This window comes from Pectinophora gossypiella, chromosome 7, assembly GCF_024362695.1.
Source record: "Pectinophora gossypiella chromosome 7, ilPecGoss1.1, whole genome shotgun sequence".
NCBI classification, from domain to species: Eukaryota; Metazoa; Arthropoda; class Insecta; order Lepidoptera; family Gelechiidae; genus Pectinophora; species Pectinophora gossypiella.
In genome coordinates this window covers 2541641-2566505 of record NC_065410.1, presented here as the reverse complement: position 1 = coordinate 2566505, position 24865 = coordinate 2541641, and the positions used below count along the sequence as shown (strand labels likewise).

At 39.9% G+C, this 24865-nt stretch overlaps 1 protein-coding gene across 6 annotated transcripts in view; it reads right to left on the bottom strand.

Annotated features, from left to right (window-relative positions):
- Positions 1–24865, bottom strand: part of LOC126368194 (CUGBP Elav-like family member 4) — a 283473-nt gene that overhangs the window by 63304 nt on the left and 195304 nt on the right. For all 6 annotated transcript variants that reach the window (XM_050012086.1, XM_050012090.1, XM_050012087.1 and 3 more), the window contains one exon: positions 10949–11028. In XM_050012086.1, the coding sequence (XP_049868043.1) occupies positions 10949–11028 (80 nt within the window). The remainder of the gene's footprint in view (positions 1–10948; positions 11029–24865) is intronic.

Sequence of the window (24865 nt, the reverse complement as noted above, 5' to 3'; positions counted from 1 at the left end):
CATTACAGGCTGATCACCTGATTGTCCGAAAGTAAGGTGATTTGTGCTTCGGAAGGCATGTTAAGCTGTTGGTCCCGGTTACTAATTACTGATGTAAGTAAGTAGTCGTTATATGAGCCATCTCAGGGGCCTTTGGCGGCTCAATAGTAAACTTGACACAAAGGTTGATGGGGATGGTAATCCACCTCACAATCCACACGATAGAAGAAGAGAGACTAATAGGTAGCCCAGAGAAATGGGACTACCCACCACTCTCGCCAACACCATCACTGATATTCTGAAGATCACGTTTGGGCTCAAGCCCTGTAAACACCATCTAATTTTATTTAAAGTTATATCTGTCATTTTCTTATCCGCCAAAAAGGAAAGGGACGGGTAATCGATAAGCATAAAATTTATGGAACACGCGTCAATTTTAAGCACAAATCAATAAAAAAATTACATTGGCCAATAACCCGACAGAACTATGTTGACAGCACACGTCAAACGATTTGCATACCAGCGAGATACCTTTTTGATTCGCCCGGGTTATTCATTCATTTACTCATTCTTCCTCAAATTAAGAGCTGTCAATCATCCGTTCCTTTCCTTTTCGGCGGATAAGAAAGTGATAGGTATAACTTAAAGTAAAATTAGGATGTGTCTGCAGGAATCGGGGCCAATATAGTTATAAATTAATACGAAACTTGATGAACGCAATAAAGTACAGCTACTTGTTCCTTTAACGTAGTTATTACGAAACTTTACGTTTTTCACAGGGTCCGCTTACCTAACCTAAAGATTTAATAGGTCCGGTTTTTTACACAGGTGACTGACTGTCTGACCTTCCAAAAAAGAAAACTAGCCTAATACAGGTTAGGTCACGTACCACCGAAACACATTTCTCGGGTTTGTGGGTCTCCTCACATGTTTTACTTCACCGCTGAGAACGTGATAATCATTTATGATCCAAACATGAATTCGAATAATGATTTCGAAAATTATAGGTTAAGGCCTGAGCTGGATTTGCACCAGCGACCTTACAGTGGGAGCCAAGCATTCTTCAGACTGTGCTACCACGCCTAGCTAAGAATTCAACAAAATATATAGTTGGTTATTCAAAACAATAACGAAGCTGAGTTACCTAACATTAATTATTACATGTTGTAAGTTCATGAGGAACATTTTACTGTGTACAAATTGTGTTTACTGCCGAAAGTCTAGATATATTCTAAACGGAATAAGTTTATAAGCTAGCTGCTCACATAAAGTATTTCCGTGTAGGGCTGCCCTTTTAACATTGTGTAGTACTAGTACTCATATAGTACCTAACGAGTTAGAAATATATTACGAGAAGCGGGCGAAATTTTTTTTATAAAATGGTTGGCAAACGAGCATACGGATTGCCTGATAGTAAACAATTACTATCACCTATAGACTCCCGCAATACCAGAGGGGTCGCAAGTGGTAGGTTGTGAGAAGCTGCAGTAGTTTTAGGCGGATGAGACGTTCGTTATGTAAAATTGACGATTCAAAGTGTAACTATGTTACCTACGAATAAAGATATTTTTGAATTGGGAATTTATTTTCTAGAATTACATTTTTATTTATTTTTGAATTTGAATTTGAATTTGAGTGCGTTGTCGTTTTTTCATATTATGGCAGTACGCCTTTTTCTTGAAGGTTTGAAGGTCGTATCGGTCTGGAGATACCGCAGGCAACAATTCATTCAACCATCTGGATGTGCGAGGTGCGTTTAGATGTGGGTGATATAAGCTGCGGAGAACTTAATCTTTAATATACTTAAGACTTAAGTTTTTTTTATTAGCTAAATGGATTCTGATAAAAACGGGATAACGCTAGGGAGATACATACACTGCTGGACTGTGAAAATATAATGTATTCAGCTGTTTATCATACAATATTAGTTATTCAATGGTTGATAGGTTTCGGGAGCGTTGTACTCGATATAGTATTTATTAGTACTAGTGACCGAGTAGCAGCTACACGCCTCCCTACCTGTTTCCGCGCACATTGTTGAGGCCCCTCCGCCCCGAGGCGAGAGAAGCACTTGAAATATTCCCTTAATAAGGTCCACAAAAGGCTTCCCGGGCCCCCAATTATTAAAAACAACAGTTTGAGCAACCGTATACCTCCAAACCTCCTTTTTGTACGAAACACTGATATTGTTAAGATTTCGTTTATCTTCCTAATATAACATTGGGTTTTCGGGGAAAAAAAAATAATTTGTTTAAGTATGTAACGGCGATGTAATATCATGTTAGACCTCATTGTATTTTACAAATACAAATATAATTTTCAGCACTAAAATAAATAAAAAAATAGTTATAAAACAGACTTTAACGGTACAAAGTAAAAAGGTAAATATAAAAAGGTACATGACAAATGACGGACAAAAGCACAACTTGCCAATAAATATATGCACAATAATAAATAAATACATAATATAGATTTTAAAATTAATAATTACAAACAAATAAATAATATACCCATATAAATACGTAGGAACACGTTTACGTATTATGTACTCGTAGATTTTTAAATTGTTAGTAAATTAATAATAATAACTCATTGGTGCAAGTCCGGTACCGGGGTTTGTAACTGACGCTCCTCGTTTGAGAAGCAAGACGGTGAACCTGAGAACCACAGTGACCCTGAACCTGACTAAACAGGGTTTAGTGATATCGTAACGAATACGGGGGGATGATTCAGGCCATGATTCTGAGTTAATATCAATTGGAATTTACCGTCGCAAAATTCATGACTGTTTTTAGATTTTTTTAAATATATATATTTTTTAAATTATTCTCTATACTTTTGCGATGGAAAATTCCGCTTGATATAAGAATAATCAGCTGAATCAGCCCTCAAAGTTTTCGTAACGATGTCACTAATACCCTGTATAGTACCGGAATAGCTTTTTGTTTTGATGTTCCGTTCCCGAAATAGACTCCCGTCCACCAATTTACCAGTTGAAGCATTTGCCTTACAACCCATTGGGACACCCGCAATTAACCTCGGTTCAATCTAAATCCAGACTGATCTAGTAAACAGTTTTAGATGATGAGACCCGCCCGAAGTATTGTCCTTTGAAATCTTAGCTCTCCTTTGACTTTTGTAGGTACTTAGTAATTCCTTTTTGAGTAAGCTAGACGTGGTAGGACTATGAGTGACGAGTGTGTGTGTGTTGTGTCAGTGTGTGATGTGTGTGTGTGTGTTGTGTGTGTGATGTGTGTATGAGTGTTATGGGGTTATAGACAGATAGAATTATAGTTTGAAGGTTAATTGTTTTTTCCATCATCGGGGTCTGTCTCCATCATCGTCATTAATTTAAGAGCCACGCTCTTGTCAGTGTAGCATTCTCCATGCTACTTTTTAGGGAGAAATAGGGCAGTGGTTTCCATCTTGCCTTCCGCCCCGTAGTACTCTGTCTGACGCGAGTGATGGCGCTAAGAATAGTATATTTCAGTGCCGTACTGATGATAAAATAATTCAACCAAATGTATTTGAAATAGTTGCAGACGAAATCCACCACAATTAGCCAATTCCAACAGCGGGATTCTTGTAAAACTTCCAGCAATATCGGGTGGAGTGAAAATGCAAAAGATATTCGACTGAGACGAAACTCGTCGACATTTGCATAGAAACATTGGAGCATTAAACCCCGTGCATCCATTAAACCATTATAATAACAAAGCGACTGGCTTTTAGATTAATCCAAATGATCACTTGTAAGGGCTTATAACAGCCTCCGTGGTCTAGTGGTTAGAGCGTTTGGATTACGATCTGGAGGTCCAGGTTCGATTACCGATGGGGACATTGTCGAAATCACTTTGAGAAACTGTCCTCTGTTTGGTAAGGACTTTACAGGCTTGAATCACCTGATTGTCTGAAAACATACAGGACGGTAGGTGTACCATGCGGTGGCAAGGTAAACTAAACCACACCTCACCAAGCTTGCTGTTAGACCAACGTGATAGGTGGTGAGCCGTATCACCAATGGTCGAGCCAACATGAAAGAATATTATAATAAAGAAACCATAATACAATAATTATTCCATTAAGGCTTCTAATCCCAAGGTATCAGAGGTTCTCAGTAGAAGCCATTCTATCTTAAGTTACCTTTCCTGAAGACCCGATATTGATTCATATACTGAATGTAATTATGTCGAACAAAACTTACCACGCGAGTGACCTTGGACAAAAAGGGGCGTAGTGTACAGGTTAATTTGTTACGTAGGTTTTACTCTTGTCCAGGGCAAGTTCAGTCGACTAAGGGATTTTACTAACCTATAAGGGTTTAGTAGGCTAGATTGGTTATTTAACTGTACTTCCTTTACGTATCATATACAGGGTGTTAGTGACATCGTAACGAATACTCAGAGGGATGATTCAGACCATGATTCTGAGTTAATATCAAGTGGAATTTTCTGTCGCAAAATTCATGTTATTTTTTTAGTTTTTTAAATTATTTTCAATTCTATACTTTTGCGATGGAAAATTCCACTTGATATTAACTCAGAATAATTAGCTGAATCATCCCTTTCAGTATTCGTTACGATGTCACTTACACCCCATACAAGTACATACAATAGCCATACATGTAGGTATGGGTGTTAGTACTGAAGGGGATGATTCAGACCATGATTCTGAGTCGATATCAAGTGGAATTTCCTGGCGGAGAAGTCATGAAAATTTTAGAGCTTATTTAAAATATTTTCTGTTCCATACCTTTGCGACGGAAAATTCCACTTGATATCAACTCAGAATTATGGCCTGAATCATCCCTCAAAGTTTTCGTTACGACGTCACTAACACCCTTTATGTCTTTGGACATCAATACAATCTGAGATAGCCATGTTCGGAGAAAGCGTGACCTTCGCGTCGTAGGGTAGCTTTTATTTATATATTAGCCAAGTTTGTAGGCTCAACTATGCCTGATGGTAAACATAGAGAAGCCCTAATTGCAGTAGCAACTGAAAAGCAACGCAATGAGTCAGTTTCGAATCAGTTGCGACTACCATACTGGCCTACTAGGTGGTTCTTTACGCTTCGCATAAAGGACCCCATATTGTAAGAGGGAGGGAACACTTGAGCCGGCAACCCGTTCCATTTTTTAATGGTGCGGCAGAGATAGGAGAGTTTTTTTTGTGCGCGATAGAATTTCTTCCACGGTAAAGCGGTGGCATCGTTGGCCGGCTCGTGTGGTCCTGAGACGGAAGAGGGAGAGTGGAATAAGGGCAAGCAATTCTTCAGAGCATTCCCCGTAATACAGGCGATAGAAGATACTCAGAGATGCAACGTCTCTGCGTAGTTGGAGCGGTTCCAGGTGTTTGGTAACTTTGAACACTGGAAGTCAATATCATAATTAAAACACTTAATAGCGGGTTTTTACCGCGATTTTATCAGGGATATGAGATCACGGGACGGTTGTCAGTCGTCAGTCGTCTGTTAGTAGTCAATACTTTTGGAAATGCCATGATCTCGGGACATGATAAGGTGTCTGCGCAGTAGTAGAAAAATAGCTGCAAGAAAAACCTCAGCATAGGGCCTCGATGTTTTGAAAACTGATGCTAGCAGTGGTTACAAATGAAGACACAACAAAACAAAATAAAAAGCAAAATTTATTTTCTTTTCAAATAATATATTAATGTGTTGTCGTTTTTTTATAGAGTGAGGTCAAGTAGACGTTGAAAAAACGTTAAGTGTATGGGGGCACATAGCTAGTAAAAGTCACATAGGCGTCGGTTTAATGACAATACATAGGTACGGTCACGAGCATTAATATGTATACACTTTGGTACCATGTCACATTAACTTTTTTGACATATTGAACTGTATGTCTCACTAAATGTCAAATATGTTAGTGCGATAGAGTCCTAAAGTGGGTACATTATATTGCTCATGACTGTACATCGAAGAATTTTGCATGGACAGGAGGACCCGGTGGTGTAATGGTTAACACTCGTCTCGGCCTGACAAGAGCTGTCCGCTCCCAGTCAGAATTTTTTCGATTTAAATTTCTCTTTGTAACATAGTGTGCCTTCAGTTTTATCAGCCACCGAGAGAATACATGCACCGCTTCACAAAATCCCGTATCTAATTCAAATTCAAATTCAAAAATATCTTTATTCAGTAGGTAACATAGTTACACTTTGAATCGTCAATTTTACATAACGAACGTCTCATCCGCCTAAAACTACTGCAGCTTCTCACAACCTGTATAGCCGGGGAAAAGAAAGGCCCTAGACGTTCTTTAAAAAAATAAAAATAAACATAAAACATGAAATATTGGTATACAATTGAGTAATTTAGCTGCCTAATATCAGTTCTCAGACAGTTAATCCCATGCATTCATATCTTCTAAATAATCACTAACTTTATAATAACCTTTTTTGTAAAGTTTTTGTTTAACTACTGTCTTAAAACAGTTGAAAGGCAAATTCTGAATGTCAATGGGAATCTTATTGTAAAAACGTATACATTGCCCCTTAAAAGATTTAGTAATCTTATGTAATCGACTGACTTGTAAAGCAAGTTTATTTTTGTTCCTGGTATTAACAATGTGCCGATCGCTATTTTTTGCAAATAATCCTATATGTTTTTTTACATATATTAAGTTTTCAAAGATATATTGTGATGCCAAAGTTAAAATATTAATTTCTTTAAATTTATTTCTAAGTGACATCTTGGGTCCCAATTTGTAAATCGCCCGAATGGCTCGCTTTTGCAGAACAAAAATGCTGTTCATATCTGCAGCATGACCCCACAGCAAGATGCCGTACGACATTAGACTGTGGAAGTAGGCAAAATAAACTAATCGCGCGGTTTCTACATCGGTTATTAAACGAATTTTTTTGACCGCGAATGCTGCTGAGCTGAGCCTTTTGGACAACTTATCAATATGAGGACTCCATTGCAACTTAGCGTCCAAAGTAATTCCCAAAAATACAGCAGTATCCGTGAGGTCCAATTCCTTATTTTTTACAATAATAGAATCGAGGGGCCTACTAACATTCGTAATCATATCATAGTCGACAGAGTGCTTCAGGGATTCACTTCCCCAGCCTTTTGTTCAGCCTACACGGAGTAGAGTGGGGTACTGGGACCACTAATTAAAAAGTTAAGCGAGTGCCTCGGACAGTCGATTTTAGGACTTTTTACCCGAGCGAGTGTAGTGCAGAAACCATTTTTATTCCCACCGAGAGTTGTGTAACGGCCGAAAGTGACTTGTTACTATATAGGTATTATACTCGTTTTTTTTTATAAAGTCATTATCCCGTTTTTCACAGGCACCTGAAGATTTGACAGATTAAAAAAAAACTTTTTTTTTTTTATGATTCAGACATGAGTTCGAATTTAGGCGTGTGCTGGATTCGTACCTGCGACCTCAAAGTGAGAGGCAAGCGTTCGACCAACTGGGCTACCACGGCTCTTCATCACGAACGCGACCACGCCGGCGGGTCGATATCGGGGTTCGGAAGTGTTTGTTGTCGCGAACTGTTAAGCCTCTATGGCTAGAGTAATCGGGTCATCGGGATCGTGCGTTACGTTCTTCGGGCGCCGATACTTTTCATTACCGTCCCTAAGCGGGATAGCATAGAGAACGTGAGTTTATGTTTAAGGGTGATACTTGTGTGTCGTGTGCACTGGCGACAGTATGACGGATGGCAAATATGTGACGAGTGCTCGACAAACAGCGGTGCCGGGGTGTGAACACAGCGTTATTGTTGGAGGGCTTGTTTGTTGCGATGTTATAGTCACGATGTAGCGCGAAATATGGGTGAAATACTGGGCTGGACACTCTAGTAGCCAGAGAAATTGTACTAACTAGAATCTAGTAAGTTAATTTAATTTGTTACTGTAAAATTGTATCCATTATGATTATGTAAGTAAATCAAATCAAAATTTATTTACAAGCACACGTTGAATTACTAAAATACATAACATACGATTGGGACAGTCAGAAGTACATCCATCGTAAGATGATCCTAACTAGCCACACCTCATCAACTCAAGATTTGGATTTAGGGTGGTATTAATGAAGTAATCTCAGCTGAGACTGCCTTCAAGACCATGCTCCAGTCCCTGTTTTTATATAAGAACTGTCACAATGACATGATCTTGAGCGCAGTCTCGAAGCTGAGATTAGTTTATTAATACCACCCTTAGTGCACTACGAGGAGCTCGGTGGCGCAGCGGTTAACGCGCTCGGTCTGCGATTGTTGAAGTAAAGCAACTTTCGCAAAGGCCGGTCATAGGATGGGTGACCACAAAAAAAAAGTTTTCATCTCGAGCTCCTCCGTGCTTCGGAAGGCACGTTAAGCCGTTGGTCCCGGCTGCATTAGCAGTCGTTAATAACCATCAATCCGCCTGGGCCCGCGTGATGGTTTAAGGCCCGATCTCCCTATCCATCCATAGGGAAGGCCCGTGCCCCAGCAGTGGGGACGTTAATGGGCTGATGATGATGAGTGCACTACAGCATAAAACAACAAAAACATAGCAGGAAATAAACCGCCCTGTAACAAGTTCCCTTGCCATTGTCAAGGTGACGCGGTGTCGACGCGTCGGTTTTCACAAACAAATACTACCTGACGTCACTAACACTCGGTGACGTCACCATTTTTTATTACATAAGGTCACGATTATATCCTCATGATGGACTTACCAATCGACGTTTCCCAAACACACGATAGATGGCGTTGTTCACTTTCAACGTGATAATTACATATTTTCTCACTGCTGGGTTAGATAATTATTCAAAAATGTAATGTAATGGCAGAAGCATCATCATTATTATAAAACAAACTGTTTTGCTTGGTATTTGGATCACATAGAATTATGTTGCTACCTATATTGCTTGTCTTTTTTCATCAGAATATTATAATAAACAGAATAATAATGGGTGGAAGTTGTAAGTGTACCTTGGTGTAATAAAAAGGGTCATCATTTATACCCAAAAACAAAGATAAAAGATGAATATGTCTGTTATCCATGAAATTAGAAGTTTAAACGAAGAAAAAACTTAACAACGCCATCTATCGTGTCTTTGGGGAACGCCGATTGGAAAGTCCTTCATGGCGGTAGTTAGAGGTACATCCATCGCATGATGATTTGAGTGCCCACACCTCACCGAGCTTTCTGTTAGATCAACTTTATAGGTGGTGAACCGTATCGCTACCCCGATACCGCCCCGCCGGCGTGGTCGACGATTTCCCTCATTCAGCGCTTATCGCTATCGACCCTCTAGGGTCGATTAATTCTTTCAAATATTTTTCCTCTCAGACGACGCCCTGAGCCAAGGTTTGCGCCCAACTGGGCACCCTCAGGCCTGTTGTCTTAAACGTTGTACCGGGTGAGAGCCTTCAGCGCTCCCCATTTCTCCGGCCAAGTAGTTAATGCCATCTGCGGCAAATCTACAATAAGTCACGTCAAAAAAAAAATAGAATCGTATCACCGTCCATAATTGCAATTATTTATTTAAATTAAAATAAAAATGCTTTCCACTACATCTGATGCGTAAGCGGCGATAAAACGTCTACACATCATTGAGTTATTTGCCTATCTATCTTTACTACGATGATAAAATAGTTCACTGGACAACTTGGCAAGTTACTCGCAACTTATGTGTCTAGACGATCAACCTGTCGACTCGTTTACCGTACATTTACGTATTTCCTTGTATTAAGGAACTTTCCAGGCCACTTTCCCCGAAAGAAATGTAGATGGCGCTGTTTAATTTTAACGTGATAATTACCAATTTTCTGATCGCTTGGGTATATCATTATTCAACATAACATAACATAAACTGCCTATATACGTCCCACTGCTGGGCATAGGCCTCCTCACAATCAACCGGAGAGGGTATGGAGCATACTCCACCACGCTGCACCCGCATTATTCAAAAATATAGAAAATTATTGATTGATATTTAGATTTGATATGTATAGAATTATGTTGCTACCTATATTGCCTCCAATTATTTTGATCAGAATAATAATGGGTGGACGAAGTAATTGAGCCTTGGTATAGTAAAGGGTCATCATATATACCCAAAACCAAAGATAAAAGATGCATATATTATGCCTGTTATACATCTTCTTCTCTCGTGTGGGTTGTGAGGTGGGTTATCAACCTCATCAACCCTGGTGTCAGGGTTATTATTGAGCCGCCGCAAGCCCCTGACATGACTCATGTAACGACTACTTACATGAGTAAGTAGTAACCGGGACCAACGGCTTATCGTGCATCCATGAAATTAGAAGGTTAAACGAAGGAAAATTTCTACAGCGCCATCTACATTGTTCTTGAGGAACATAGCCTGGACAATCCCTCATTGGGTGTATTATAACTGAAAGCATGTGAAATGTTAAGGTTATAGCTCTCTTACACGACTCTGCTCCAACACCGCATCGCTCCCACCCAACACCGCTTTTAACCAAACCGACTGCTGCCGGTCAACTGCCGAGCAGGAAGCTTGCTCACACCGAGCTATCCTCTAATTTATGTTGCCAATGGTGCTAATTCCTGTAGACACCGTCTAATTTGAATTTAAGTTACACCTGTCATTTTCTTATCAACCGAAAAGGAAAAGGACGTGTAATCATCTGGCTGATATGGATCACACAATTTTAGACAGAAATCTAAAACAACAATAACCCAATAGAATTAAGTTGACAGCATACGTCAATCGGGTCGCATACCAGCGAGATACCTATATGATTCGCCCGGGTTATTCATTCATTCACTCATTCATTTTATTTGTAGCTGTCAATCATCCGTCCCTTTCGTTTTCGGCGGATAAGAAAATTGCAGGTACAGCTTAAAATAAAATTAGGTGTCTGCAGGAATCAGGGACGTTATGAACTATCGCAAGGCTACAAGTTAGACAGCCACAGTGGTAGCAGAGTCGGGTAAGTGGGGTAGGACCTTTAGGTTGCATGCTTACCGGCATAGTTTGACTCCCGTGCAGGCTGGTGATCGCCGCTTGCGCCTCTTGGTGTGAACTGAACTTGACGAATGCACAGCCTGAAACAAAAGAAATAGATTGTCAGTGACATAACACATAACAACATAAGCTCACGACTATATCCCAATGGGGTTAGTCACAGGTATATCCATCGCAAGATGAACTAAGTCTTCTTTTTATCGTGTGCGTTGTGAGGTGGAATACCAACCTCATCAACCCTGGTGTCAGGGTTATGATTGAGCCGCCAAAGGCCCCTGACATGGCTCATATAACGATTACTCACTTACATCAGTAAATAATAACCGGGACCAACGGCTTAACGTGCCTTCCGAAGCACGGATCATCTTACTTTCGGACAACCAGGTGATCAGCCTGTAATATCCTAATCATCCGGTTACTCCTTATTGATGCGAGTACGTAGTCGTTACTACAGTCACGTCGGGGGCCTTTAGGAGCTCAATAATAACCCTGACACCAGGGTTGATGAGGTTGGTCATCCACCTCACAACCCACACGATAGACGTTAGAAGACATTAGAATGTGACTTTTAAAAAAGGCTTTTACTATAAGGCGGCGATATGGTGGATTAGTTACGGTTTTACAAACAAAGGTTAGCAATGGTAATATTACTTTACATAAAAACTGTGGTGGAAACTAAGAGCACCTTCAGCAGACGAGGCGGGGTTTATTTGTTGCTAAAAACAACGCTCTTTTAAAACCCCGAAAAACCGGGCGGAAAAACGAAAATCTTAAACATGGCGGCCGCGGCGGGATTATCGCTCAATTTTTCAATAACAAGCTGTCAGAGCGCAGTGGTACCGCCGCCAGCCATATCAATCTTAGCTCCCACAGGTGCGAGCGGGGCGGGCGGGGCGGGCGCAGCGGGGCGGGGCGGGGCGGGGTAATGCTCGCGGTCGGCTCGGCCCCGTCATGTCCGCTTAATGACGACTGATGGATCCCCGCTTATGAGGATAGGATTACCCAAATCCACCAACTTGGGTCTACAACTAAATCAGTTACCGTTACCGTCGGATCTCTCAGCTTTATTAGCCGAGACAGCCGCTTTTTTACAATCTTTCCAAACCGAAAAGAAAATGAAAGTGGAAAAGTAACAGCGTAAATACAAACTCCGTCGCGGCTATGTCCAATTATAATCCAGGTTTATGGTCTCGCCGGCGAAAATAAAAACACACGTGAGTTCTATTCGGTAAGTACCCTCGTAACTTCTTATTGGATCAGCATTGAATTCGGCAAAAAACCATGACGGTGAAAGGTAAAAACTCCACTGGGAAAATTGTGGCGACTATTTTATCTTTCGCGGGCCCTCCACACCCTAAGTACGATTATGCTCGACTGGCTTTTATTCGTATTATCCTTTGTTCAACTGGATAAAAGACCATAGCCGAAACGTTTTCGGAAAAGGCGCCTCAAATAAATTAGGCCGCACTTTTAAGCTCCGCACCATGTTTACATCCCCGCCTCCTGCGAAAATAGAGACAACGCAAAATAAGCAGGCCGATATAGGAAGAAAAAAACAATTTGTCGGAGGCGGGCGATCGCCGGCGAGGGCGGCGTCGACATAAAAGAATAATAACGCGGATTGTACGAAACACAATTTAAATGGCGACAATTGGAGGCGCAAATTGACGAGTGACGCAGTCGGACCGCGCGGCGCCGCGGGCGGTCGCCTGCCTTTACAATGGCGCTCGCTACCTCCGGAAAAGCCATTATGAGAACGTCAGTTGGCAAGTGAGAAAGAAGTCAAAACTTCGCCGGCAAACATGGAACTATTTACTGCTTCCACATTCGGCGACGTGTGCTGCAAAGTTGGATGCAATTTGTTAACCCTTTATCGCGAGTGCAGCGTGGAGTTGTAGGAGATAGCGCACGCAGGGGCGGCGGGGAGGCGCGCGGGCAGCGCGGGCGCCGGTGCCGGCCGGGGTTGCGTGGCGCGACTCGCAGGTAACTTGGCCGCCCGCCAAAGATGTGTTTTCCTGTTGTTGGCGAATGGCGAACAAACTCACAGATCAGTTTTTATCGCGCGAAAGGCCTTTATAGCCGACCGATAGCAGGCGCCCCGACCGAAATGTTTTCGCGTCGCCGCCGAACACAAATAATACCGGATAGTTTTATGTATCGGAAGCATTATACGTTAAAAACTTTGGTGCGAGTCCAAGACCCGGTGACACTTAAAACCGGCGAATGTGACGTGTCGTTGTGTCTGAGTGTAAAATTATCATAACGCGGCCCTTATCTGTGTTTTGAATCGGGGAAGTCGAAAGAATAGCAATTCAATAAGCAATGGGGCGTCGGTGCTAGACAGAAGCGCGTTCCATGAATGTTTGCTTGTCAAGTTAACAGGATAATTTGTCAAAGGTTCTTTGAGGACCATTTTTTGTACTTGTCGTGAAGAGGTACCTTTTATATCTTTGACACGCGTCATCTCGAGTAAACATACGTTCGCAGCATCCGCAAAGATGAGGGGCCCTCTATCCCCAAAAGGACTAGGTACTCTTGCGGAGTTTTGGGAGATTTTATACAATAACTTTTGTGAGGAAAATGTTTTTGTCTGGAATGTTAAGAGGTACAAAGTTGATATTACTCAACGAAATAAAATATACTTACAAAAAAGTATTTTGGAAACGTTTCAAGATAGATCTATGTTAAGTGCTGTGTTTGGACTACTCAAATTGTTGTTGTATAAGTACATCGAAGTTGTAGAAGTATGTGGTAGGATAGAAGAAAACGTACGTATGTATGTAACTAAGTTATAAATGAGACGGGAGGCATACTGGCCAGGCCGCTCATGGATGAGCACACACAACTAAGACTAAGAAGGAGGCTGCCGCAGGATCTAGCCAACTAAGGCCCAAAATAGGAAGCGACACTGGTCGCTTACCTAAAATGATACCTATACACCACAAGAAGTGCTTATTATCCAAGGGTGATAGATAGCGCGCAAAAAACGGGTTAAAAAAAAATGTATGTAACTAAGTTATTTTCATCCACGCTAATGTTATAAATGAGACGGGAGGTATAATGCTTGGACACAGGTCCAGCAGTGGGAAGAATGTAGGGTGTTAGTGACACCGTAACGAAAAAATATAGAACGTCTTCTTGATCGTACTAAAAACGATGGTTGGTGTTTTTCTTGTCGAATAGCACATCGACTACGTATTCGTAGTGTGGCTAAAGTTCGCATTGTTCGATTTACACTGAGAAAAAGAAAGGGACAGGCATAAAATTTATGGAATACACGTCAATTTTAAGCAGAAATCTAAAACAAACGGATTACATACCAGCGAGATGCCTATTTTATTCGTCCGGGTTATTCATTCGTTTTAAAATTAACTTATTGACAATCACCCGTCCCTTTCCTTTTCGGCGGATAAGAAAATGACGGGTATAACTTAAAATAAAATTAGGAAGTGTCTGCAGGAATCGGGGCCATTATGAGATTGAATATACTTAATTTAAAAAAAGAAACTGTATTTTCCGATAGGAACTTCCACTCGATATGTTGATATCGAATCAGAATCATTGTCTGATTCATCCCTCAAAGTTATCGTTAAGGTTACTAACGCTCTGTATGGGCTGTTTATATCGTATCTGTCAGAATCAATATCAATATACTCTCTGATACTGATCCTGACTGATACGGTATACATCTCTTGTGGGTACACACATCATCACATAGCTATATCTATGAAGAATCAATATTATTCCTTGTTCGCTCCAATCTTTCGTTTAAAGTTGCCCGTGTGAAGTTTGCGAGTTGTCTGAGTTCTGTACTAGTACAGAGTTCAATTCCCGGGCTGTGTAAACATCGGCGCTATGGCCCGGGAAACTAGAAGATAATTACTTCTATAGATACTTTACTTACAGATATAAGTATAAAGAGTAGCGTACTGTCGATGTGAATATACCTACATTCTGGGTTTGAAAAGGTTAAGGCATAACCCGGACACTTCATACAAACAACCTCCTTTTACACAGACACTACACATTGACATTATCAACTTTTTTTTATTTTTGGTCCCTACTTTGGTTAGGACATTACAGGCTGATCACTTAATTGTCCGAAAGTAAGATGATCCGTGCTTCGGAAGGCACGTTAAGCTGTTAATCCCGGTCTAGACATGCGGTAGCGTATCAAGCCAAGTTCAAGAAACAGAACTGGCGAGCCGCACTGTGACCTTAGGCTACAATAGATTATCTTATGTTATAAGAAGATATGATATGTTATACTGTTATTTATAAATACATTTCAGGACTGACCATTGAACTTGGCACCCATTTAGATCTCACTTCCTTTGTCGTTAAAGTCAACAACCAAGGCATTTATCATAATATTGAGCTTGGCTGTCATTTCACATTTATGTTTTTGATTGGATTACTATTTACTGATGTAAGTAAATAGTCGTTACATGAGCCATGTCAGGGGCCTTTGGCGGCTCAATAGTAACCCTGACACCAGGGTTGATGAGGTTGGTATTCCATCTGACAACCCACCCGATAATGAAAGTGGCGGCGTGACTGTGGTGGTGCCATTATGGTGTTCAAGCCAGTGAGATGAGAGAACCAAAAAACAACTCACATAAGGATTAAAATCCAAATATTTTATGCAACACAGAATATTAAAAATATTTTTGACTATTTGATTTCATATTCCGTTAGAGTTAAACACTAAAGCCCTCAAAAAAGAATACTAAATAGAATATCTAAAAAGTACGTTTAGCTGGAAATGTATTTTCCGTTAGGGAAATCTATTTCGCACAATTAAGGCGTAAAAATGTTACTGCCCTTTCAAAAAGCGTATTTTAGCCTTCAGATTCCCTTTCATCATCACAGATTCGGTTAAATTCGTCCTTTTTTGTAGAGGTGTAATCAAGATGAGTTAAGTGACTCAGTGAGTTGACTCGTGATTCAAATAAAGAACAATATTTAATGTCCAGCAATATTTAGGTCAAGATCAGAGGGCTGTTAAAAGTAGGTACTTAGTTTCATTGTGGTATTCCAGCCCGTGCTCCAATGCATAATCTTCTTTTACCCTAAGGTTGCCTGGCAGAAATTGCTGTTTAGCAATAAGGCCGCCTATTGTGCTTATGTTTTATTCGTATGTTTATGTCTCTTGTATATGTTGTTGTGCAATAAAGTATTATTGATTGATTGATTGATATTCCTTTTTTATATTTATTATACGACTCGGTATAGGACACAGCCCCAATTATTTGATCAGTTAATAATATTCGCATCTTCATTCTTTTTTACAACGTGAGTTATGTACGTTTTAGTTTAAACCCACTGTTATGTTCCCACAATTCTAAGGTAAAGTAACTTTCTGTTGTGCGTTATAGATTGGTCCAACATGGACTACATTTTAGTAAACTAAGTATATATGCAAAAAATACGTTAATTCATGCTACGTTGCTCTGTGAAAAAATGACACACTTATAGACGCCCCTTTAAATTGTAATATTAAATATCAGGGCAGATTTTGATGAAGAAAAAACATAACTAAACTTAAATAGTAACATAACATAAAGAAATCTCACTTGAATCACCAAGCTGACTAGAGTGATTCATAGTTGAATGAGTCAGTTATTCCAACTCTATTTGGTGACGTTGATAAAATCGGGCATTAACCTGCATTCGCCATTTTCCCGTTACACTCTTTGTCGTACAGTCGGAGGAGAAATTAGTTCATTTTCTTTTTAAATAATGTTCTTATTGCCCTGTAACACGGAGACGAAAATAAGGTAATATTTACTGGCGCAAAATTGAATAATTAAATAAGTAATTGAAATGTTTAATGGCTCAAAAATGAAATGAATTAATTTGATTGTAAGTAAGAAATAAATATAAATTAGTTATGTAGACTTCCTGCTTTTTATAGGTACTGTTAGATAGAAAAGTATCGATTGACCTGATATCGAATACTCATAAATGTCACAACACTAGCTTACGTACTTTGACAGATCTAATTCATACCGCGCATAGAGACGATTGTAAAATGTGAACTGAGTATCCACGCTTCACTAAGCTTTCTGCTAGACCAATGTGATAGGTTACCACCACCACAACACACCACTTTTGGCAATCGTTTAGTGAAAAATGTACTTAAGATAAATTAAAAACTCAATGGTGCAAGATGACCTATGCTTGGGAAGGCACGTTAAGCCGTTGGTCCCGATTACTTCCAATGTATGTATACAACAGCCTCCGTGGTCTAGTGGTTAGAGCGTTAGGCTCAAGATCTGGAGGTCCGGGTTCGATTCCCGATGGGGACATTGTCGAAATCACTTTGTGAGACTGTCCTTTGTTTGGTAAGGACTTTTCAGGCTTGAATCACCTGATTGTCCGAAAAAGTTAGATGATTCCGTGCTTCGGAAGGCACGTTAAGCCGTTGGTCCCGGCTATTAGCCGTAAAAACACCTCCACCAACCCGCAGTGGAGCAGCGTGGTGGAATATGCTTCATACCCCCTCCGGTTGATTGAGGGGAGGCCTGTGCCCAGCAGTGGGACGTATATAGGCAGTTTATGTTATGTTATACTTCCAATGTAAAGTACTGATGTCAGCGGCCTTTGGCGGGTCAACCCTGACACCAGGGTTGCTGAGGTTGGTCATCCACCTCACAACCCACTCGATAGAAGGGAGAAGAATGGTGCAAGTCTGGTCCGGGGATCGAACTGGGGCTCCCCGTTTGAGAAACAAGAAAGTAACACAAAAGATCACAGTGAAGAGCGAAACGATCGAAACAGCTGTCATGACTGCGTATCCCAACCACTATGTAAAAATCAAGTTTGACATTTGAAGAAATATCATAGATTTCCAATACACCCATGCATTGTCACAAAGTTACTTTAGTATTCCTAAAGTAAAGTACATTCTATTCGGTTCTCTTATTGAATTTACCGACGGTAGGGGTGTCGGGCCGCCCGACTGTCCGCCCGACCGCCCGACCCGGTCGGCCCGCCGACCCGACCGGCTCCAACTGATAGCAACTCCAATGAAACACTCTCGAACTTCTCTGACGTTGTTATCGTCCAAATTTGTTCTCCCTTTTGAAATATCGCCAGATTTTGACGTTCGAAAACAGGGATCGTTAAAATAGGGAATTTTCACGAAAATAACTGGTTTCAACGTTTGTGGGTAGCGGCTTACTTGGCGATATATTTGTCTGAGTTTCACTGAAAAATTATCGGCACTATAGTATGGTCAATATAATACGAGATGCTCATAAATAAACAGCCTTCATGGGCCAGTACAACCACTGGGCTTACGATCCGGAGGTCTCAGGTTCGAATCCCTGGGGATATATCACAAAAAATCACTTTATGATCCCTCGTTTGGTAAGGATATTACAGGCTGATCACCACATTTCCCGAAAGAAGTAAGTGTGTAAGTAGTCGTTATATGACCCATGTCAAGGGACTTTGACGGTTTATGAACAAGGGACCTGCCTGCAATAGGTGTTCCTCTGACTACCCCAATTGGGATATGGTCGTGAGCTTATTAGGTACTTACTAAAAATAAGGTATAAACACTGAAAAGCCAGAATCGTTGATACGAATATTTAATTATAGAACACGTAGCAGACGGAAGTATTTTGAAAGCTATTGATTTTATGAATACTTAAAACCTTCGGATTCGTTATCGGATTTACTATACGCCCCTTTTAGACTATTACGTATTCATTTTGGGAACGTATTTACTTAGAATTAGTTACGAAATAAATAATGCTGCGTGGACTTAGGCCAGGCGCGCACTACGAGTTTTTCGCCGCGCGGCAGAAAAAAGCAGCGGCATAATGTCGCACTGTAGTACTGCGCCGCTGCGGTCGCTCTGCCGTCGAGTGCGCGCAATACAATTTAAAAATCTTTGGTACAGTATTACAGTGCGACATTATGCCGCTGCTTTTTTCTGCCGCGCGGCGAAAAACTCGAAGTGGGCGCCTGGCCTTAGAATGTCTACTTATAAGTACTAAACTAGTTAAAGTAGCATGACGCCCGCGATTTCCTCCGCGTTATCGTGCGCGACACGTAGTTTTCCAACCCCTTTACATCCCCTGTATGGTATGATTTCGATGAAAAAAACTATCCTACGTTCTTTCCTCAATCTAAAACTATCGCTATACGGAATTTTATTTAAATCAGCAATGTTGCGTTACTATACTGTTAAGCGTGATAGACGGACAGAGTTACTTTCTAATTTATATTTATATTATAATGTTAGCATATATTCAAATTCACTTCGAATTCAAAAGTATCTTTACTCAGTAGGTAACATAGAGTTTGAATCGTCACTCTTTAAATAACGTCTCATCCGTCTAAAACTATAACGTATATTATATTAATTCTATAAATATTTTTTATTCCTTTTTCGTACTGTTTTTGTATTGTTACTGTAGCGTCTTCTAATAATAAATACTTTTTTCTTTCTTTATCGTAAGTGGTGGATGTCTCGTCAAATGTGTTTCTCTAGTTATCAAATAACTTGTAATGTATACCTACATTGATGTAAAAGATGTGTTGCTGTTGCAGTTTCTTGTTATTGTCTTCACCTCAGCCATAACTAACACCTTGCGAAATGACGTAGATTCAAAAATGTTAAATTGACTTTCAACTTTATCTATGATAATTACGTTGAATAAATGATTCTGATTCTGTTCACATAACATAACAGATTCAAACATGAATTCAAACAACATAACACACACACACACACAAATAAGTTTAATTCAGTGGTGCTTGTTCACATGTCTGCCATATTCGTTTAGTACCTTTATAAGTTGACTCATCAAAGCGTATCATTCAAAATAATAAGGATTCTGAAGATTACTCAGCAACCCTCGGGAGAATAATAAAATTAATGTTATACCTTGAATATTAGCTTTTCAATTAGCCCTCTTTTAGTACGAGGTACGGCTCTGTCGGAGAAGGGAGGCAGGGGCGTAATAAGGTACTCATTTAAGAGCTGTCGAATTAAAATTGTGTGCACGTGAATGGGCACCAATGTATTTTATTTCATTTTTATTAATGAAACCAAATAAACCTTTAAAATAACCAAGCAAAATTATTTTTTTCATTTCACTGAACCAATCTAGGGATTTGTTCAATTCACTAGATTTGTTTAGGAAAAAGATAAAATCGTGTTGTTATTTTAACATCCTCCGTGATTTGATCAAATCCCTTAGGGAATTGATCAAATCCCCGTTTTTATCATATCCCTGCGACATACATTTTAGCACTCGTGACCGTACATCCATCGCAAGATAAACTGTCGCATCACCGAGCTCTCGGTTAAATCAAATTACAGATGGTATCGCCGTCTATAATGGTCGAGCTAACTGTGTTAGTGAAAATTGCACTTTAGATAAATTGACTCATTGGTGCAAGTCTGGTACCTGGGATCGAACAAAACTGGTGACACACTGAAGCCGTGCTAAATGGGATTTCATTCTAATTGTCCTCTAGGACTATTTAGCATTCAACATGTCGCTCAAGAATGGAATATATCTTGTCCATACAAATTCAGTTCCCGCTCTAATCCGTCGCCTACAGATGATACAAAATGCTTTCATGCGAAAAGCCATGGGAGCCTCGTGGTTTCTTCGCAATAGAAATATGCACATTGACCTAGGCCTTCTTACCACTGATTTACTTCTAAACGTGGATTCTGCTCCGCACCACCTAAACCCAGTCATTGGCAACGTTGTAAGTACAACAAGACGCATTTCAGACGGAGAGGGTATGCTGCCGCCAAAGGATGATATCGGGGTCACAAACAGAGCATAAGTACCCCGCTAGCCACAAGTTGGTAGTGTGACTAGGGATCGACGATCCTCTTGAGTCATATCGGAACTTGTATATATGCGTCACGTTGTGCAAACTTCGATAGCGCGTTTCAGGACTGCATTATTGAATGGTGGCGCCATCTGTTGCATGTGGGCGGAACTAGCTGGTCAACTAGTTGGGTCCGCCACACATAGTTTCTTGATTGTGTCGTGTTGCGCCTAATGGATACATAACCGCGTATCACCCTGATTCACAGTACCATATTTTATTATGTCGAGAACCTCAAGCCTTGCCAAAGGGTCGCTTTTCTCTTTAGTCCACCTCTGTCGAGCAGGTTCGGTTAATTCTTTCCCGCTACACCTAAAGGTAAAGGGAGATAGTTAATTAAATCCGATCCCATGAGATTTATGCCGCGGGCCGACCGTAGGCACAATGTACTACATAAATGAATTTCAAAGTCTAACGTCTTTGATACCCGTTCAAGTTTTTTGTGTTGTTTAAGTGGAATACTTAATTTTTAATGTTTTATCTAAAGTGATATAGGAATTATAAGCCATGGGAAGCTAAACAAACAATACGCAAACAGAAAAAATTAAAAATATGTGCATGGATAACATAGTTAAACACTGACATCAGGGTTGATGAGGTTGGTAATCCACCTCACAACACAGACGATAGAAGAAGTTAAACTTTGAATCGTTAGTGTTTAAATAAATATCGAACGTCTCATCCCCCTACAAATATAAGCAGCTTTTCAATCTGTATAGGATATTCTTAAGAATAAAAAGAAATCCTAAGATAAAATAAGTTGAAATATCAGCAACAACAATGATAAGCTATCATATCATTATCCCGTTTTTCACAGGGTCCGCTTACTTAACCTGAAGATTTGACAGGACCGGTTTTCACAGAAGCGATTGCCTGTCTGACCAGCCCAATACAGGTTAGGTCACATACCTCCGAAAATGAATTTGTCGGGAATGTGGGTTTCCAATGACCAATGAACAATGATAAGTTATCATCGATAACAAACATAACATTGGTGATACTGATGAACATTGGAACAATATAACAACCCGTATGGTGAAAGGGACAGTTGCTTAAGTTGCAGAGCACTTAGTCCCTTTTAAATTATAACTTATGTAGTTGTCCCTATGGACTCAAGTAATACCAATCTTATTATGCCATAACAGTAGAGTAACGTCATTTGTTTTATAGATACCCACCTAAACATTAACCATTCAAATAGATTAGCAAAACAAACTTAATTAAGGTTTAAAATCGAATTAAGCGGAGGCAAACTCCTACCAACTGCCTAAAATTACTGATTCGCTTTTTAAATGCGAAAACGGATCGACTTTAGCTAAGACAAAAGACTGTCGCTCCCAAGTTTGTAGCCAGTTAGACAAGGGCCTTTTGTCCTTCAATCAAGTTACATCGAAATGGCTTGGAACTGTGAAATTCAGTGAATTAAAGTCAAATTAGTTTTAAATGTTTCACGGGGAGTTTTTGTCTTAAGCCGCTCGCTTTGCGTAACCTACTCTGTGCTTGGGTATGACGCAGAAAAATCGATTATATTATTCACCAACCGATAGGTACATAGTATAAGATCTTTATATTATATCTACCTATTTACGGGCTAATTTTAAAACACATGAGTCTATGGATTGTAATAGAGATATGTAAAAAGTTATCAGGAAGTTTATACCTACTTAACTTATTAATAAATTAAGTAATATTTTGGGCTGGTGATGATGATATAATAAATAACAATTTATGCAGGTACATAGATATGTTATAATTATATTTAGTTATGTATCAGTCGTAAATTTTAATATAAAATAAAAAAGGAACACTACAAATAAAAAAACAGTTTCGAAAATTGAAAAATATTTCAAAGCAATGTTAATATTGCGTTTCATTTATTTATACCTACACAGTCACGCGTTTTCTTCGAATATTATGAGACAATATTTCGAAAGAATTTCTTTTAATAAACATTAAAAGATATTAGAAAAGATAAAAGGAACACGTGAAGGGAAAATAACTTTGATATCAGTTAGACACGGTCAGTATAATTGCTTGGATAATCAATTTACTTTGCCTTATTTAGATTGAAATAGCTGATAAACACTTCTAACGCCAGGAGGTTAAAGAGGCCACATTAAAGCAATTCATCTAAAAAGCAATATTGCAATTTGACATTTGCGCATATAAAAGTAAGTTTGCAGTGTCAACAAAACACTTTACACATTTAAAACATTCATTTGGCATTCCAGTTTGTTAAGTTTTTATTGCAATAGAAAAGTTAGGCGAAATTCACAATTAAAACGAATTACAAAATATTTATCATCATCATCATCAGCCGTACGACGCCCACTGCTGGGCATAGGCCTCCCCCAAGGATCTCCACGACGATCGGTCCTGCGCTGCCCGCATCCAGCGGCTTCCCGCGACCTTCACCAGATCGTCGGTCCACCTTGTAGCGGGCCTACCCACTGAGCGTCGTCCGACACGTGGTCGCCATTCCAGAACCCTTCCGCCCCAGCGGCCATCGGTTCTCCTCGCTATGTGTCCTGCCCACTGCCACTTCAGCTTTGCAATTCTCCGAGCTATGTCGGTGACTTTAGTTCTTCTGCGGATTTCCTCATATATTTATATTAATATTTATTTTATAGTAAACTATTTTTAAAGGGTCGATGCGTGATTAAACGTTAAATAAGGCCTCGGGTTCGAATCCCGGTGGGTACATAAAAAAATCGCTTTGTGATCCCTAGTTTGGTTAGGACATTACAAGCTGATCATCTAATTGTCCGAAAGTAAGATAATCCGTGCTTATGATGGCACGTTAAGCCGTTCGTCCCGGTTACTATTTACTGATGTAAGTGAGTAATCGTTACATGAGCCATGTCAGGGGCCTTTAGCGGCTCAATCATAACCCTGACACCAGGGTTGATGAGGCTGGTATTCTACATCACAACCCACACGATAGAAGAAGAAGACGTATCGACTGGTTAAAAATAGTTTACTATGTACAAAGTATGTGAATCTAATTTACTAGGTATTTGAGTTTCGTAACAGCCTTCTATCCTAAAGAGAATGTAATCAGATCTAAGTGAGTACATGTTAATAGGGGGTAGATAAGTTAGATAACAGAGGCGTCAGTGCATTGAGACGGGTCCGCCGGCGATCCGATACCGCCTCGAGTCACGCAACGGTCCTAACTTCGTGATCAATTTGTATAAGGCTGAATAGGTTGCCAGCCTTTTTCTTATTTAAAACAAAATGGAAATAGACAATGACAAAGGAGATACGACGAGTGGGAAGACTTGCTTTAATGTGGCCTCTGTCCAGTTGAGTGTTCGACTCACGATCCGGATGCCCAATCATATTGTGATCCCTTGTTTGGTTAGGACATTACAGGCTGATCACCTGATTGTCCGAAAGTAAGATGATCCGTGCTTCGGAAGGCACGTTAAGCCATAGGTCCCGGTTACTACTTACTAATGTATGTAAGTAGTCGTTACATGAGCCATGTCAGGGGCCTTTGGCGGGTCAATCATAACCCTGACACCAGAAGAAGACGATAAGATAAAATGTGGTCGTATTAAAGAGGCCAGGTCTTGGAACTGTCGTCGTAAAACAACTTACTACACTTCGTTATTTCACACACTCTAACATATTGAATAGGGAGTTATCACGGTCAGATTTTTGCCCCAGGACAAAAACTCATCAAAAAAGAAAATCGTAATTAAATAGATTCGACTTGGGACTTTAATAATTAGGAATTAGAATCCATTTAATATCCAATGTTCAATTTAATTATTCCTTATATTACTCGTATTTAACATTTTACCATACGAAACAAATATACTTGCGAGCGATTTCGATTTTTTGATAAAAAGTATATTGATTGACTCCCAGAGGGTCTAGCACATGTATACGCTTTATCGTTAAATTGCAATACGCTCAAATGTCACGTTATTCGCTTATGTCAGTCCCATCATACTTATATTTTCATGTGTTCGAATTTGTTGTTCGGCTAAGCGTTGTTGCTTTAAAGCGAATTGTATCTTAACCGCTTCGAGTTGTTCGTTT